General features: G+C 37.4%; 1 protein-coding gene across 2 annotated transcripts in view; it reads left to right on the top strand.

The window, feature by feature from the left end:
- The window catches only part of LOC124612270 (segmentation protein cap'n'collar), a 383857-nt gene that overhangs the window by 299699 nt on the left and 64938 nt on the right, over window positions 1-19220 (top strand). For both annotated transcript variants that reach the window (XM_047140366.1, XM_047140365.1), the window contains exons 7-8: window positions 2313-2443; window positions 11860-11956. In XM_047140366.1, coding sequence (XP_046996322.1) covers window positions 2313-2443; window positions 11860-11956 — 228 coding nt within the window. The remainder of the gene's footprint in view (window positions 1-2312; window positions 2444-11859; window positions 11957-19220) is intronic.

Raw genomic sequence — 19220 nt, 5'->3', positions numbered from 1 at the left:
GACTTATTAAACTGATAGTTCGGTAATTTTCACATCTGTCAACACCTGCTTTCTTTGGGATTGGAAGTATTATATTCTTCTTGAAGTCTGAGGGTATTTCGCCTTGCTCACCAGATGGTAGAGTTTTGTCAGTACTGGCTCTCCCAAGGCCATCAGCAATTCTAATGGAATGTTGTTTACTCCGGGGGCCTTCTTTCGACTCAGGTCTTTCAGTGCTCTGTCAAACTCTTCACACAGTATAGTATCTCCCATTTCATCTTCATCTACATCCTCTTCCATTTCCATAATATTGTCCTCAAGTACATCGCCCTTGTATAGACCCTCTATATACTCCTTCCACCTTTCTGCTTTCCCTTCTTTGCTTAGAACTGGGTTTCCATCTGAGCTCTTATATTCATCCAAGTGGTTCTCTTTTCTCCAATGGTCTCTTTAATTTTCCTGTAGGCAGTATCTATCTTACCCCTAGTGAGATAAGTCTCTACGTCCTTACATTTGTCCTCTAGCCATCTCTCCTTAGCCATTTTGCACTTCCTGTCGATCTCATTTTTGAGACTTTGCATTCCTTTTTGCCTGCTTCATTTACTGCATTTTTATATTTTCTCCTTTCATCAGTTAAATTTAATATTTCTTCTGTTACCCAAGGATTTCTACTAGGCCTCGTCTTTTTACCTACTTGATCCTCTGCTGCCTTCACTACTTCTTCCCTCAGAGCTACCCATTCTTCTTCTACTGTATTTCTTTCTCCCATTCCTGTCAGTTGTTCCCTTATGCTCTCCATGGAACTCTGTACAACCTCTGGTTTAGTCAGTTTATTCTGGTCCCATCTCCTTAAATTCCCACCTTTTTGCAGTTTCTTTGGTTTTAATCTACAGTTCATAACCAATAGATTGAGGTCAGAGTTCACATCTGCCCCTGGAAATGTCTTACAATTTAAGACCTAGTTCTTAAATCTCTGTCTTACCATTATATAATTTATCTGATACCTTCTGGTATCTCCAGGATTCTTCCATGTATACAACCTTCTTTTATGATTCTTGAACGAAGTGTTAGCAATGATTAAGTTATGCTCTGTGCAAAATTCTACCAGACGCCTTCCTCTTTCATTTCTTAGCCCCAATCCATATTCACCAACTATGTTTCCTTCTCTCCCTTTTCCTACTCTTGAATTCCAGTCAACCATGACTATTAAATTTTCGTCTCCCTTCACTACCTGAATAATTTCTTTTATCTCATCATACATTTCTTCAATTTCTTCGTCATCTGCAGAGCTAGTTGGCATATAAACATGCACTGCTGTGGTAGGCGTGGGCTTCGTGTCTATCTTGGTCACAATAATGCGTTCACTATGCTGTTTGTAGTAGCTTACCTGCACTCCTATTTTTTTATTCATTATTAAACCAACTCCTGCATTACCCCTGTTTGATTTTGTATTTATAACCCTGTGTTCACCTGACCAAAAGTCTTGTTCCTCCTGCCACCGAACTTCACTAATTCCCACTATATCTAACTTTAACCTATCCGTTTTCCTTTTTAAATTTTCTAACCTACCTACCCGATTAAGGGATCTGACATTCCACGCTCCGATCCGTAGAACGCCAGTATTCTTTCTCCTGATAACAATGTCCTCTTGAGTAGACCCCGCCCGGAGATCCAAATGGGGGACTATTTTACCTCCGGAATATTTTACCCAAGAGGACGCCATTATCATTTAATCATACAGTAAAGCTGCATGCCCTCGGGAAAAATTACGGCTGTAGTTTCCCCTTGCTTTCAGCCGTTCACAGTACCAGAACAGCAAGGCCATATTGGCTAATGTTAGAAGGCCAGATCAGTCAATCACCCAGACTGTTGCCCCTGCAACTACTGAAAAGGCTGCTGCCCCTCTTCAGGAACCACATGTTTGTCTGGCCTCTCAACAGATACCCCTCCGTTGTGGTTGCACCTACGGTACGGCTATCTGTATCGTTGAGGCACGCAAGCCTCCCCACCACCAATGGCAAGTTCCATGGTTCATGGGGTGGCAGGGGGGGGGGGGGGGAGGATTAGATATGGGCTGTAAAACAACAATGGAATGGTACAAGACAGTGTTGTTTGTGGTTGGTGCACTTTATATGTAGTCACACCCAATCGAGGGTTAAATACTTGAATCACATACTCATGCAACCATAAGAACTCTAAATAGTTGATTAACTCCCTTACTTCTTTCTGTGACATCAAACAGCAATGTCTATGACAATAAGATGTTAGTATTCATAACACTTTAAGTCACTGAGTGTATGTGATGTTCGTTAATGGTTTTCTTTTATGCACAGGAAGCAATTCAAACCTTGGAACTGCCGTGGCTGCGTCAATGAACCTGACAAACAGCAGTGAACCAATGGGAGATACAGGCTCTACTGCATCATACAAAATGGAGTCATCACATGACATGATGTACTATCAGGTAAGAGTCTTAGAGGATAATTCTATAAATCTTAGTATGTGACAATGATTGCTATGCTCTCAGCCTTGACTGTGTTATTATTTGTAAGTAATTCAATAAAAATATCAGATCTACATTTTTGTGAGTTAACATAATGTAAACAGTCCACTTCAAAGAAACTTGGAGAAGATCATGTGCAAAATGTGACCTTGTATACCAGAGTTTAAATTTTGACTTAAGAAAATCAAAGGGCTACCTAGTAGACAAATATAGATAAGATTCAGAAATCTGGAAATTTGCAAATACTGGCTGAACCATGAACAATGGACATGTTTAATAATGGAATTAAAATGTTTGTTCAGTAGTAGCTCAGAAAAAGGGGAGTGGAGTGACAGAGCTGTGAAAACTACTGATTGGCCACTCAGAATATTTGTGAAGAGAGAAACATATTGAAGTGAAAGTGAAGATTTAGAAACTTTCTTCCTTACTGCTGTTAGTTTGATTGGTTTTAGTTCCAGTTTTTGCAGAGTTTGATCATTTAACCCCTCTTGCATTAGTGTATGAAATCTAAGGTACAGATCATTTAAAAATTGAATTGTCAAGTAAGAATGCAGAGCAGTGACAATTTCACCAGGCTAAAATAATAACATTGTTTCTACTTATTTTTGTTGATATAATAATGATGTTTGTAACTGTCAAATGAAATTGATAGAATCTGCAGCCCACCTGGGATTACAATTGAAGAGACAATAAGTATCTGAGTCAGAGTTGAGTGAATTCTGTTCTGTGTTGAAAGACAGGAGTAATATAAGTGAGATCCATTTAGAGTAGGTAGAGAGCACTTGCACATATGAGTGGTGGCTGCACTTTGTCGATACCACAAGATTGTTTGCTGCATACTGATTGAACTAAAGGCAGAAAGCTGTTCAGTTCTTCAAGCAACAAAGAAAACGTGTATGAATGTGTTCCACATTTAAAAAATGTAGAAATAGTTGTCACATGTGAAACAGACAGAATTGGTGCAATGAAAGACTGTGTTTATATACAAGCTATTTGTTTCACTGTGTAAACAATATTAAAGTTTGGGTAGTATGTCCAGGACAGAGACTGCCAGAAGGCATGAATGTAACAAGAGTACAAGTTATAAACTGAAGAACTGAGTGTGAGAAATGTTATGGAATGGAGTGAATCCTGATGCTGAAATGAATCTGAATATAATACTTATCAGGTAGAGGCAAACTGATTGTTAGAAAAATAGGTGGAGTGACAAACCTAAAGGGAAAGAATGTAAATAGATAGTGTTGATGAAGAAAGAAGAAACCAGATGCCATAAGGACAATAAAATCAATTAAAAGTAATAAGATAACTTCTAGAAAACACAGGTGACAGTTTAGAAAATGGCAAGAGAAAAACCAGGAAAAATACGTTGGGGGATCAAAAAATAATAATATAATTAATCTTAGTTAATGGTTTTAATACAACAGGGCAATTCCCTAGTGTTGGAAAATTTCTCTGAACTATTAACTTTGAATAAATGTCCCCCTCTTCATTTGTCCCTTTCAGAAATCATCAACTTTCTATAATTTTTGTTATCTCTGAAGGAACAAACCAGTAATTTCAAAATAATGAGTGTCCAGCAACATCTAGTGGTTATATTTCCATGAGTTGCTAGCCAACAACTTGTGCCTGTGACCAAACCCTTTTCCATATATAGTCTCACTACTAATTGTAATATAAGTGGTGTTCAGTCCACTTCAAATAAAGTCCACTCCAAATAAAGCATGTTTACGGCCCGTAACATCAGCACATGCTTCAGTCATGTGCTGTGGCCGAATTTCAAGCTATATGGTGCTAAAAGCCATTTCCAAGTTACTGTAGGAAGATACAGGATGACTTAGATAGAATTTCTATTTTGTGTTAAATGGAAGCTTGCTATAAAACACAGTATTAATCGTGTGCTGCTTGTCACAGTTATAGCAATTACATATCTAGGCATAAAATTGATGAAAAGAAGTATAAATGGAACTAAGGTCAGTTTATTGACAGAATTATAGGAAACTGTAGTTAATTTATAAAGGAGACAGCATATAGAACACTTGTGTGACCCATTGTTGAATACTGCTTGAGTGTCCCCGCCATGTCAGATTAAAGGAAGATATCAAAAGTGGTATCAAAATGATCAGTGAACTCAAATGGGAATCCTCGAAGGTAAGATGATGTCCTTTCCATAAAACATTGTACTGAGAAAGCTCAGAGAACCAGAATTTGCAACAGACTGCAGAATGATTCCACTGCCACCAATGTACATTTTGTGCCCGGACTGTGAAGATCAGATAAGAAGAATTAGTGCTTATATGGAGATATTTAGACAGCTGTTTTTCCCATATTCAATATGCAAGTGGAACTGGACAGAGAATGACTAGCAACTGGACAAGGTACCCTGTGCCATGTACTGTGTTTTGGCTTGTGGAGTATGTAGATGTCCTTATTGAGGGTGTTTTCTGATACATACTTTCATTTCAGTTACCTTTTCTTATTATATAACCCAGAAACTACTTTCTCTTGTGAGTGTACTTTTCTTTAATTTATTGTTTCAGTGTTCCGTACATTCAAGTTGTGAGTATATCTCTCAGATGTAGAATGTATCACGTGTTATAGATACATTATACATTGTTTAGTTCAGATATTACTTTACAGGCAGATTTCTATAGCAGTAATTAAGAGACTAATTTTATACTAATGATCTGGTATTATTTTAATACACAGACTTTTGCTGAACAGATACCTTACATCATGAGACAAATGCTAGTCGCCATGTGTTTACATTTTTTCAGAAGTGGGCTAAACATTTTCCTCAATGAGGAGCTAAAAAAAAAAAAAAGAACTACATGCTTTATTCATAATTCATATTCCATTGGGGTGTTCTACTATCATGTCCTCTTTGAAATCATCTCTAAAATTTGACAAACTCTCAAAAAAACCAATGTTCTTATTGCAGCAATTTGTATTTTTATTGTTGAAGTTTCAAATATCATGGGTGATTCAGAGCATCCTACTTTCATCAATTAACCAGCTGCTGTGCCATTAACCCATGAGTTTATACTGAAGTAATCAAGTGACACATGTGTTAAAATATTTACCTTGGCTGAAATTGACTGTAAGAAGAGTCATTTATGAACTATATATGTGTTAAATCACATTGTTGTTTAGATTTGGGTACAGATGACGAGTGAGTGAAATAAATCAAAATCATAACTTGTTGCTCCTTATAGGTGGTGCAGTTTTTGCATTGTATGAAGTAGTCAAATGCATCTGAGAGGTAATGCCAAAAATTCATTCAGTGGTAAAAAACTTTATTAATAAGTTGAAGTAACATAAAGTCTCATCTACTGGACATTATCGCCACAAAGACCAAAGAAAAATAGAGCGTATATTCTAAAAGATTTAGAGCTTCTAACAAAAAACAACCAGTTGAGAGGAGAGCTTTCATCCCATTGATAAAAACAGTCAAAGATCACTTAAGCAGATTGCTAAGAAGATGCATTATTGACACAATGTTAAAACCGAGAAGTCTTGTAAATATTTGAACACTGAAAGGGATCTATGCCTACCACTTCCCACAGCAGGTGTATACAAAATCTCTTGAACATGCAGTCAACTGTACATAAGAACTACTAAAAGAAGGAATAATACCTGGCTTAAGCCTCACATGGTGTCAGCTCTGGAAAAGTGTATTATATGTCTGAGGTCTTTTTTGACCCCAAAAGTGATTCTATCACCTTTATAGCAGTGAAATGTAAAATATTTCAAAAAAAAAAATAATTATTATTTATTTGATAGACTCATGCACAATGTTGACATTATAACTCTATAGTTTCTTGCTATAACTAATTTGTATATAAGTTGTAATTGTGTACTAGCTTTGTTTGAAATATGAAAACATATATTGTTCAGTTCCAAAAATTACTTTAAAGCAAAATATTCATATACTGCTTACTATGTAACAATACAGTAATTAATTAATCTTGAAAAGCTCGCCATGGCTTGAAAAATAGATAATCCTTACTCATCTGAACAAAATCCATTTAACAGTTTCCCATGTGCCTTAGATAAGCCGTCTATTATTAGCAGACCAAAGAATATCTACATCTACATCCATACTCCGCAAGCCACCTGACGGTGTGTGGCGGAGGGTACTGTGAGTACCCCTATCGGTTCTCCCTTCTATTCCAGTGTCGTATTGTTCGTGGAAAGAAGGATTGTAGGTATGTTTCTGGGTTGGCTCTAATCTCTCTGATTTTATCCTCATGGTCTCTTCGTGAGATATACGTAGGAGGGAGCAATATACTGCTCGACTCTTCGGTGAAGGTATGTTCTCGAAACTTTAACAAAAGCCTGTACTGAGCTACTGAGCGTCTCTCCTGCAGAGTCTTCCACTGGAGTTTATCTATCATCTCCGTGACACTTTCGCGATTACTAAATGATCCTGTAACGAAGCGCGCTGCTCTCCGTTGGATCTTCTCTCTCTCTCTTCTATCAACCCTATCTGGTACAGATCCCACACTGCCGAGCAGTATTCAAGCAGTGGGTGAACAAGTGTACTGTAACCTACTTCCTTTGTTTTCGCATTGCATTTCCTTAGGATTCTTCCAATGAATCTCAGCCTGGCATCTGCTTTACCAACGATCAACTTTATATGATCATTCCATTTTAAATCACTCCTAATGCGTACTCCCAGATAATTTATGGAATTAACTGCTTCCAGTTGGTGACCTGCTATTTTGTAGCTAAATGATAAGGGATCTATCTTTCTATGTATTCGCAGCACATTACACTTGTCTACATTGAGATTCAATTGCCATTCCCTGCACCGTGCGTCAATTCGCTGCAGATCGTCCTGCATTTCAGTACAATTTTCCATTGTTACAACCTCTCGATACACCACAGCATCATCTGCAAAAAGCCTCAGTGAACTTCTAATGTCATCCACAAGGTCATTTATGTATATTTTGAATAGCAACGGTCCTATGACACTCCCCTGTGGCACACCTCAAATCACTCTTACTTCGGAAGACTTCCCTCCATTGAGAATGACATGCTGCGTTCCATCATCTAGGAACTCTTCAATCCAATCACACAATTGGTCTGATAGCCCGTATGCTCTTACTTTGTTCATTAAACAACTGTGAGGAACTGTATCAAACGCCTTGCGGAAGTCAAGAAACACGGCATCTACCTTTGAACCCATGTCTATGGCCCTCTGAGTCTCGTGGCCGAATACCGCGACCTGGGTTTCACACGACCGTCTTTTTCGAAACCCATGCTGATTCCTACAGAGTAGATTTCTAGTCTCCAGAAAAGTCATTATATTCGAACATAATACGTGTTCCAAAATTCTACAACTGATCGACGTTAGAGATATAGGTCTATAGTTCTGCACATCTGTTCGACGTCCCTTCTTGGAAACAGGGATGACCTGTGCCCTTTTCCAATCCTTTGGAGTGCTACGCTCTTCTGCAGTTCTGTAGACTCAAGCGCAGTCCACGGCTCAAGATAGGAGTGTAGAATTTTACTGTAATCTGCATGATCATTGGTATGCAGCACTATTACACTCTGCATCTGATTGGTGATAAAAAGTCTGAGACTGCCCTTGTCTTTAATTTTGATCTAAGGTTAAGTGGAATACCTGCAGTTTCACATATTACATTCCCTGAAACCTGCTTGTGCACATCAGGTGGTACTACATCATACATTATCGGCCCACTTCTAGATACAAGAGTTGGTGCACTAGTTTCATGAATGTTATCATCATCATCATCATCATCTTTTTGCATTAACACATGTCCACTGCATCTCTACCTGTATATCTTCCTCTGTCATATTTACAATAGCATCACTCACGTTCTCATTTCCAAATATTGATTAATTATCACTGTCATTCTTCTGTAAATCTGCTGAAGTCTGTTCAAGACTGTAGCCCCTTGCAAAAAGTATACCATCATCCATGACAAATAAAATATAACATCACGTCTTACTTTATAAATAAAAAAAAAAAAAAAAAAAAAAAAGGAAATGCCATTTCTCACTGTGAATTTCTCATACGCATTGATATGTATGTATCTTTTACAAATTGTTAACAACAATGGACATATAAATGTCAGTTCAGAAGATACATTGTTGCCAAGTTTTTCTTTTCATGATAAAATTGAAATATAACATTGAAAATCACATATTATTTATTTGGGGTATTTTCTGACCCAATTGCAAAAATTTTGAATTATTATACTATAAATCACGCTATAATTGTATTGTACCTAGTTATAAAAAAATCCTAAAAAGCATATCTGGGGGTCAGGAAGTGTACATCCTCATCAAAACTGTTTCTTTGTGGCTAAATGAGCCTTGGGGTCTGAAAGATGTCCCAGACACCTTGCAAGGGTTAAAGAACACAAAGGCACACTGATAAATTGGCAGTAGCAGGTCATGCACTGGTAGTAGAAAACCACTGAATTTGATGTACCGATACTATAGTTCTACGATAATTACTACGCTCTGATGTACAGAGAGCACATAGAAATTCAAAAGCACTAAAACAACTTTGACTGAAAAGAAGAACTGAAGTGAATATTGTACTAAATAAAAGAAACAGTGCCAACTCTTCCACACTACAAGCTCCATAACACACACCAGCACTACTCTGCAATCTTAGGAAATGGTCTGATGATGTCATGACCTGACTGTTGTGGACATAAGCATAAATAGACCTGCTTGCTGAGCTTTTTTAATTTTTAAGCTACTGAGTCTTAATACCCTCTGATGGTGTCTCCAGCATTAGGCACAGTAACATGCCTTAGCCTGCAACCTAGTACCCATGTAATAAAAATTTCCTAGGAACAGAATTTTTGTTAAATTTGGAAATGTTATTGACTAATATACTGTATTTTGCTGATTGCAAGTGAGGGATTTTAATAAATGTGCTTTGCATAAGAAGCCAAAGTTGACAAATTCCAAGTCACAAAAATATGGCTTTGTTAACTTATATGCAAGACAAATTATTGGTGAGTAGAGATGTAAAGGGTTACTTGAGTTACAAAAATGTCTACTTCAAAAGTTATACCCAAAACCTCAGGACACTTCTTGCAAATAAATAAGCATACCTTTAACTGCTTGGATTGTAAGCGAGAATGCCATGGAGGATTAATTTTTAATACTTCAGGCAATATATGTTACTAAGTGGTTCATAGGAAAGAATATTCTGATGCTTTAATGACTTCCAAAAGTTATTAATACCAATCCATAAAAAAAGTAGTGACATTGTGAACAAAAAACGCCATTAAAATTTGTTTTTTGATTTAGTCATTATTGTGACATGCTACAAGGGTCACTCCAAAACAAATGCACACATTTTTTTTAAATCCATCTTTTATTCTACATGTTTGAAAGTATTACAGTGTGTAAATACATCCTTTAGGAACAATATTTTCATTTTTCCACATAGTTTCCATCCCTCTCAACTGACTTAGGCCATCTTGGAACCAGCGCCTGTATACCCACACGGTAAAGTTCTGGACCAACCTGTTGGAGCCACTGTTTGGCAGCGTGCACAAGGGAGTCATCATCTTCAAACCTTGTTCCACGAAGAGAGTCTTTCAGTTTCTCAAAGAGATGATGGTCACATGGAGCCAGGTCAGGACTGTAAGTCAGGTGTTTCAGTGTTGTCCATCTGAGCTTTGTTTCTTTGTGAGCCACTGTCAACATCCTGGGAACCCACCTGGCACAAACCTTTTCTAATGCCAACACTTTCAGTATTCTGCAAACACTTCCTTCCCCTATCCCAACGTAGCGTGACAATTCGTTGACTGTGATGTATCTGTCAGCAGTCACCTATTTGTTAACTCTCTGCACATTGTCTGGAATGTGTGCAGTATGAGGCCTGCTGCTGCTACGACAATCCTCAATATTGCCGTGCCTGCTTTCATCACGTAACCTGCTTGCCCACCAACTAATTGTACTGCGATCGCCAGTAGCATCTTCATACACCGTTTTCAACCTCTTGTGGATGTTTCCCACTGTCTCATTTTCACAGCACAGGAATTCTATGACAGCGCTTTGCTTCTGATGAACGTCAAGTGTAGCAGCCGTCTTGAAGACATGCTGTGATGGCGCCACTCACGGGAACAGGTTGAACTAAGTTTGAAAACAAGTGGGAAGGATGTATCTACACACTGTAAAACTTTCACACAAGCAAAATGAAAACTGTATTTTTACAAAAATAGAGTGCATTTCTTTTGTAGTGACCCACGTACGTAACTTTCTTCATTTCAGATTGGATGAAACTGGAAGAATGGGTAGTTTCATTTGCTCACAATTTTGTTAGAAAAATATTTTTCTCCTTGTTGATGATATTGGCTGACTTAAAGTCTATCCTTTCCATTATTTAAAGCCTACACACTTGGAACTACTGAAGGAAGCACTCCAACAAAGTGTCGTAATGATACTGCATGCAGTAATTTGAAACTCGTGGACAATTTATGTGAATTGTTTCATAAGTGTGTCATATAGAACTGCCACTTGAATATTTCATGTATTTATCATAAATGATATAATGTTCAGAGTTCCCTGTTCCATTACATTTTTATAGTTCATCAAAATATTTGCATTATTCCTGATACTACCCATATATTAGCAGGCTGTTTTGTAGCTTCTGGCATTACAGCAATATATATCTTAATAGACAGTTTTAGTGACTTTTTGTGATTATTTTTCAAACTGTATACTGGTTACTGCTATGGGACAAAAACCGAGTGAGGTGGTGCAGTGGTTAGTACACTGGACTTGTCCAGAATGCTGGGATGGTCCCCTGAGACAGAATGGCCGACTTCCTTTGCCATCGTTCCTTAAACCAATGGGACCAACAACCTCGCTGTTTGGTTTCCTACCCCCGAATCGACCAACCAACCTGTGAGACACTCCTCTACATAGTGTAGAATATGGAACAATATATTTGAGATATCCTCATTGTGTTGTAACTGAGAACCATCAACTCTCTTCTGAAAATGTAAATAAAGATGAGTATCCTAACAAGATGTTATATGATTGTGGTTCTACCGGAAACCTGAGTACAACATTCTCTGCTTCATTCCCCTTTTTCAAACCATCATGAGCACTGTGTGCTATTTCCTGTGTATATGGAAAAGTGCATATCACATGTTCCCTATTCATACTTGACAGTTCAGTGTCAGTAATAATAATTACTTCAGTACCTGCAAACTTGTTTTTATTTGTACAATTGCTTCCTGTGGCTGTTAATGAGCAGAAAATTGTCTTCAACTTCTGCAGACCAAGAAATACTCAAATAATTTTATAATAATATAAAGGCAATCAGTAATTTTTGAGACAGTGGTTAGTGCTTCAATAATATCTGCTATCCATTTCAGAATACCACCACTGAAATAAGTCAGACAACAGAGGGATTTTTGTCATCCATACTAAATGATGAAGATTTGCAGTTGATGGACATGGCAATGAATGACAGTAAGTACCATTTTATTCTAACAGTTAAATAAAACTTTTGAATTTCATGCTATAATTTAGTTACTTTCACCAGTGATCAATAAATATGAGGTCTGTTTAAAAAATTCCTCAACTTTGTCCACAAAATTTTTCTATGCTTACCCTTTACTTATTGGATATGGTCTCCTTCGAAATACTCTCCTCCATAACTGATACACCACTCCCAATGTTGTTTCCACTTCTGGAAGCAGTCCTCACACCCCTTTTATTGGATAGTGTGAAGCACCATCTGCAAATTTTTATTAATCTCGTCTGACATTGCAGATCTTTGTCCCTTCAATGGGTTTTTCAACTTGGGAAATAAAAAAAGTCCAGAAGGTCCAGGTCTGGAGAGGACAGAGCGTGAGGCAGCACAGTGATTTCATTTTTTGTGCAATAGTCATGCGCCATCAGGGATGAAGGTGCGGGTGCATTATTGCCATGAATTGTCTCGCCACATTTCAGGTCATTTCCATCTCACATTTTCTTGCAAGCATCACAGCATGTCCCAATAGTACCATCAGTTAACAGTTTATCCTTGTGGCACGAATTCGTGATAAAGCAATCCTTCAAAGTCAAAGAAAGCTATGAGCATGGCTTCAATATTTGGCCTGACCTGACAACCTTTTTTGGTCTTGGAGAATTTTTCCCGACACATTGTGAAAATTGAACCTTGGTTTCAACATCATAACCATAGACCCACATCTCATCACCAGTTATGATTCACTTAAGGAACATCTTGTTCTCGTTTGTGCGATCCAGAAGCTCTTCACAGACTGTGAGCAAAGGTCTTTCTGGTCTTGACGCATGATCCATGGTACGAACTTGGCAGCAGCATGATGCATTCCAGGATGCTGCATCAGGTTTTCATGACATAGTCCACCTGAAATGTTTCAGTCTTCGATTGGCATGCACAATTTTGTTTATGTTCCTGACGTGAGTGTTGTCAGTACATGTCATAGGGCATCCTGAATGAGGGCCATCTTTAACTTCTGTCCAACCCTTTTTAAACTCTAAAGGTTTTCTTGAATTTCACACAAAATTTAATGCAGATGCATTGCTCTTCTAAATCTGCCATCTCAAAATTTGCAAACTATGCAACACAACATCCTACCGAATACAGCACTGAACAGTAACTAACAGACATACAACAATGAAAACTGATCAAAACAGATGGTGAGTACAGAAGACAGTCAAAGCAGGAGCTATACAATCATACTGAGAAAATCACAGATGTAGCCAGGAAGAGACGTCTCGCTTTCTACGGACATATCACAAGGATGGACCAAACAATACTGACCAACTGACTTCTCAACTACTGCAAGAGCAGGAAGACCATGACACCATGGCTGATAGAAGTCAAGAAAGACATCCAGGAACTGAACATAACTGAAAGTGACATTAGAAACCGAGCACTTCTCAGAAGGATACTAAAAGAAAAGAAGTTTCAGGACAGATCACCCCATAAAAAGACCAATGTCCTTTGGACAAAGGAGAGAAAGGAGAAACATAGCTAGAGAATGCTGGATAACTGGGCAAACATCAAGTCCCTCTCCAGGCAGAAAAGTAGAATATTGTGGTCCCTAACTGGCCCATTCGAAAGAAGAAGAAAAAGAAGAAGAAGGAGAAGAAGAAGAATGAAAGTTCCTGCAGTTACCCGTTAAACACAGGCATGCACAGGGATGCCAACTTCATTTTGCTCCAACACACCATAGGCACAAAATTATGAATGTTCTGGAAGTTTTTGAACAGACCTCATACATAAAATAAGCAATAGCTTCTCTTTACAAGATATGAACCAGTTCTTTTGAATGTTTGTACTTTCTTAATGAGTAAATGGATGAAACCATAATATAAAATAAATAAATAAATAAATCATTTGATTTGGCAGTTGCTGCCAACTCTTTAATTACATAAGAACGAAACACAGAAAGCATTGTTTTGCAGGTTGTATGTAGTTACTTTAAATTATAAAAACATAACCACATAATGCTTAAAAGAAGTGTATACTGTCGAATTTAGTAGCAAACTTAGTTCTACACAGTTTATTATTGTGTCACCTGTTCACCACTTTAGTAATTTGTGGAATGGATTACTTATTAAGGCCATAATTCATGTTGCTCTTCTCATTCTCCAGGTGAATTCTTTTTGTAATTAAATCTATCCATAATGTTTGGTTGAAAAAAAATACCCAACAAATGATTCACTTTCCTGCCAACAACTTAATTCCATTACTTTCTGTCCCTCAACTAATTAACAGTGTGATTTGGTGAAAATCTTAGCAGTTGGATGGAATGTATTTTGTGTGCTTTGGACCTGAAGGCCAAAATTAGCAACTTGAAAAAGGCCGTTTTTTTTTAATTTATTTCTCATATCCACCTTACAATGTGGTATTGCATGATTTATGCTGTAATAAGAACGCATCTGGATATTAAACACTATTTACATTATGAATCACACCCTGTCCTGAATGGAAAAAACACAGCAGTTGTTATGTTTCTGCACATCTGGATGTTAAACACTCTTTTTTTAAGCCCTATCTAAAGGCCCCATGTGACACAAGAAATAATGAAGCTGATGAGCAGCTGTTATGTTTTTCCTTGAAATGTTCCTAACTTCCCTGTCTTCTTCAGCTTGTTCAGTGAATTTTATTTCCCCCAAAAATTTCTTTTTTACTGTGAATATAGGTTTCCTTGTGGACTTAATGCACTTTTTCATTGAATTTGTTCTTAACTTGTCTGTAGCTCATCGTCTAGTGGTTAGTGCCACTTCCTCTAGATTGGGGGCTCCGGGGTTCGATCCCTGGCTGGGTCAGATTTTCTATATTTGGGGCTGGTTATTTGTGTTGACCTAATCATATAATTTCATTTCATCTCATCTTTGTCACAAAGGTGTTTAAGTCACCAAAGTGGCATCAAATACAAAGGCTTGCTGGAGGCAGCTGAACAAATAATATCATAAGATCATTTTCATATCAATTCTTCATTTTTCACTTTTCTTTCTTTTTGCCATATATTTATTCCATGACTGTAAATGGTGTGTTTGGAACAGTTCCCAATTCATTTCGTTACCCGTGCCACAGTTTGTGAATGTGGTGGAATTCTTTCTCTACTGTGGTCTTTCAGCATATCTTCTTGCTAGTCATCAATTCTCTTTTTATGAGTCTTAATTCTTTCTCACTCATGTGAATCATTGTACCAGTTTCATTCTGTTCTGGCACTGCTCGTGTTTTCCAAAAGAAAATTGGAAAGTGGTGAAAAGACTTTCAAACTCAATGCAGTTATATGCCATTCCTCTCTGATACTAGTTCCTAATCCCCTATTCTTTTCTGCTACAAGTGGTGGCACAATTTAACATCTCATGTATTGGTTGATCAAATGATATAATTCCCTGGCAATGAGAGCAGCACTGCCCCATTTTGTTTCTGAGGGAAACAGGTGCAACTCTTCATTCACTCATGGAAAATGAAAAATGGAACACTAAATATAAAAATTTGTATTACTCACATCTTCAGGGAGGACATAAAAAAGAATAAGAATAAAAATTCTGTTGGTCAAGCTGGATCTTAAGCAATTTTTAAATTAGCCATTGTCATTTCAGCACATTTTATAGACAATGGAGGTCCTGGCTAATGACTGCAAAGCTGATGTCCTTTTATTAATGAGCAATTTGTCATTATTCTGTGTGCATAATCCACTTTATATTTTAGGTGGATAAAACTAGCTGTTACAATAACATAAAATACTTCAGATCTGCAATTAAATTACATATTTGGCTTATGAATTATAATTTCTGTAGAATTTAAGAAATGAATAAAGCTCAACAGGCAAAGTTCAGCGTATTTGAGTAGCTCTGCTGATAGGAAGTGAAAAACAAATCCACTATACTGCTATTAAAGTAAAACAGTTGTTTTTCAAACATGACATTGTATATCATTTGTATCTAAAATATCAACACCTATGTCCTGGCTGCATTAGTGTTATAAAAAGATGCAGCTGTAGTTTAAAAGGTGCACACTTAAAATGGTGTACACACCAAATGTTATCTCACTCAAGAAAAAGGTTTTGTTCAAAATACTGATCCATTTAATTATTGTCCTACTAATTCCCATCTGATCTGATGAAGACGGCACTAGTGTCTGTACATTTAAAAGAAAATATGTTTTGAATAACTTTCCAACAGAGGAATTATGCTTGCAGCATTTTGTAAATGAGCATGCAAAAAGAAAGAGTTGTTAATACATAGGTTCATTCCTTTAAAAAATATTAAAAATGAAGGTAAATCTCTCTCAAATGTAAAATACATCAATAATGAAGATACTGGAAACAGATTTATAGCATCATAAAAATGTTAGTGATTTACATCAACCTTTCAGAAGTAAGAAAAACAAAACTGGAAAGTGGGGAAAAGATATTCGAATGCAGTGCAGCTAGTGAACTGAATTATGTGACACTGATGGTAGCACGTCAAGATTGAGTAAGATGTAACCACCAAGAAAAATCAGTGAAATATTGTTCATTTAAAAACTCTAAAATTTGATTACATTAAATGACTGACCATGAACCTGAGTTTGGTTGGTTGATTGGCAAATATATATAGGGCAATCTGAATGTGAATTTTTAATAAAGTCATAGCTGCATGGTGCATCAGTGAAGGTCTGTGAATTACAATGATTACTGAATAAAACAACTGTGTGATGGAAGAGAAAAACTACAAATTTGTCTGATCAGCAGTGTTTCATTGTCCAAATATGTAAGTTGTATGCTCTACTCTTCATGTATCCATTTTTGCTGCAGTGTATCATTATTGTAAAATTGTTTCTGTAAAGCAGTGGGTAAGTGTAAATAATAAATCTCATGAACTGGGTATATTGATGTCACAAGAGGGCTATATGAGAGATGATCCAGTATCCCCTTGCTTCCAGCAACACACTGCAAGATAATCCCTGTCTGTGGAATCTTCAGTACATATGCAGATCTCATTAGCCACCTTTCACTTTTAGAATGAGCCAAAGCTGTACTGTCTAGTCTGAGTTCATCTCACTCATTGCAAATTTTGTGGAATGACATCAGTTTACCACAGAAAAAATCATGTCAGCACTAGTTTTGATTATGTATAAATGTAGATAACCCATCTCTCTCCTGCCCCTCCTCCATCCCCTAGTGAATTGTGGACCTTGCCATTGGTGGGGTGGCTTGCATGCCTAAGCAATAGAGATATCTGTGCAATACATGCAACCACAACGGAGGGGTATCTGTTGAGAGGCCAGACAATTGTGTGATTCCTGAAGAGGAGCAGCAGCATTTTCAGTAGCTGCACTGGTAACGTTCTGGATGATTGACTGATCTACCTTGTAACATCAACCAAAATGGTCTCACTGTGCTTGTACTGCAAATGGCTGAAAGTGAGGGGGAACTACAGCCATAATCTTACCCAAGGGCATACAGCTCTACTATAATGTTAAATGATGATGACATCCTCTTGGGTAAAATATTCTAGAGGTAAAATAATCCCCCATTCAGAAGTCCAGTGGGGATAACTAATGGGGATGTTGTCATTAGTAGATACAAAACTGGCATTCTACAGATTGGAGTGGGGAATGTTAGATCCCTTAATCAGGCAGGTAGGCTACAAAATTTAAAAAGTGAAATGGATAGGTTGAAGTTAGATATAGTGGGAATTAGTGAAGTTTAGTGGCAAGAGGAACAGTTAAAATCATAGGGGGAGACCAAGACATGAATAAAGTTCTCAGAATAAGAAAGACATAGGTTACAGTAGTTAATTGGAGCTAAAGCAGCTTACACAGAATAGAGTAGCATGGAGAGCTGGACCAAACCAGTCTTCAGACTGAAAGATGACAACAACTACTATAAAACATCAACACAATTGAACTCTATCAGTTATGAATCCTGATTATCAGCACATTTTTGTTGAAGGTACAGTGCCAGTTATTGAGCATGAGTTGCTGGCCTAGTGATATGCCTCATACAGTACTAAGCAATGCCTGTCTAATTGTGTAAGGATCTCCTTGATATATGTGCTTAGTTTAAGATATGAACAGTGATGTAGACAAAATTTAAAAGAAGATACGCTTTAGATATTTACTTCCCTCTTTTACCATGCATTTTTACAAGTCCTGTGTTATAGAATGTAATTGATTATGTTTTGTGATGTTAAATGCTAGCTTATTTTCAGTGGAACAAACAGGGTCTTTTGGTAAGATATCATTTACGGTCCGAGTTGTTGGTGTGCCACACCGATAAACTTTATAGTGGTGCTTAAATCAGCTGCGAAAGATAGCAGTCATGCTTTATAAATGTCAGAGGGGCGGTCATGTTTATATGTAACATTATTATTTATTTTATTTTAAGGATATAAGTATGGAAATATTTGTAGGTATCATTACTTCTTTGCCAGTTTCTAACTTAAATCAGACTTGAGGTAGTAGTTTTCATTTGAAGACCCATAATTAAAGCAAATGGCAAAATCATCACCATGAGAAGAAAGAACATGAAAAAAGGGAAAGGGAAGAGAATCAAACAGCATGTGTAAAAACAAAATGAACAGGTGATGGAGTGTGTAGAGCAGGGAAGGAAAGTAAACACTGAATTTTTTTTCTTGTTTTTCCAGCTATTAGGAAATTTTTAATTGCTTTCTCAGGTGGCCTGTAATGCAGAACAGTAGAAAGAATTTCATATTCTGGCAGCATAGTCCCAATCAGGTAAGTGGTTGTAATGGAGGGCAGCATGTGTTGAAAGTTTACATTTGGGAGGGTATGAACTGGCAAAATAAAGTAATAATTTAACAAAAGTCATTTTGATACCAACATTGTAAATGGCTTCTACATACACTATGTGATCAAAAGTATCCGGACACCTGGCTGAGAATGACTTAAAAGTTCGTGGCACCCTCCATCAGTAATTCTGGAATTCAATATGGTGTTGGCCCACCCTTACTTAGCCTTGATGACAGCTTCCACTCTCTCAGGCATACGTTCAATCAAGTGCTGGAAGGTTTCTTGGGGAATGGCAGCCAATTCTTCATGGGGTGCTGCTCTGTGGAGAGGTATTGATGTTGGTCAGTGAGGCCTGGCATGAAGTCGACATTCCAAAACATCCCAAAAGTGTTCTATAGTATTCAGGGCAGGACTCTGCACAGGCCAATCCATTACAGGGATGTTATTGTCATGTAACCACTCCGCCACACATCGTGCATTATAAACAGGTGCTCGATCATATTGAAAGAT

The sequence above is a fragment of the Schistocerca americana genome, chromosome 4 (genome assembly GCF_021461395.2).
Source record: "Schistocerca americana isolate TAMUIC-IGC-003095 chromosome 4, iqSchAmer2.1, whole genome shotgun sequence".
NCBI lineage: Eukaryota > Metazoa > Arthropoda > Insecta > Orthoptera > Acrididae > Schistocerca > Schistocerca americana.
Note: the sequence above shows the minus strand (reverse complement) of the source record. Positions and strands in the feature narration are given on the sequence as shown.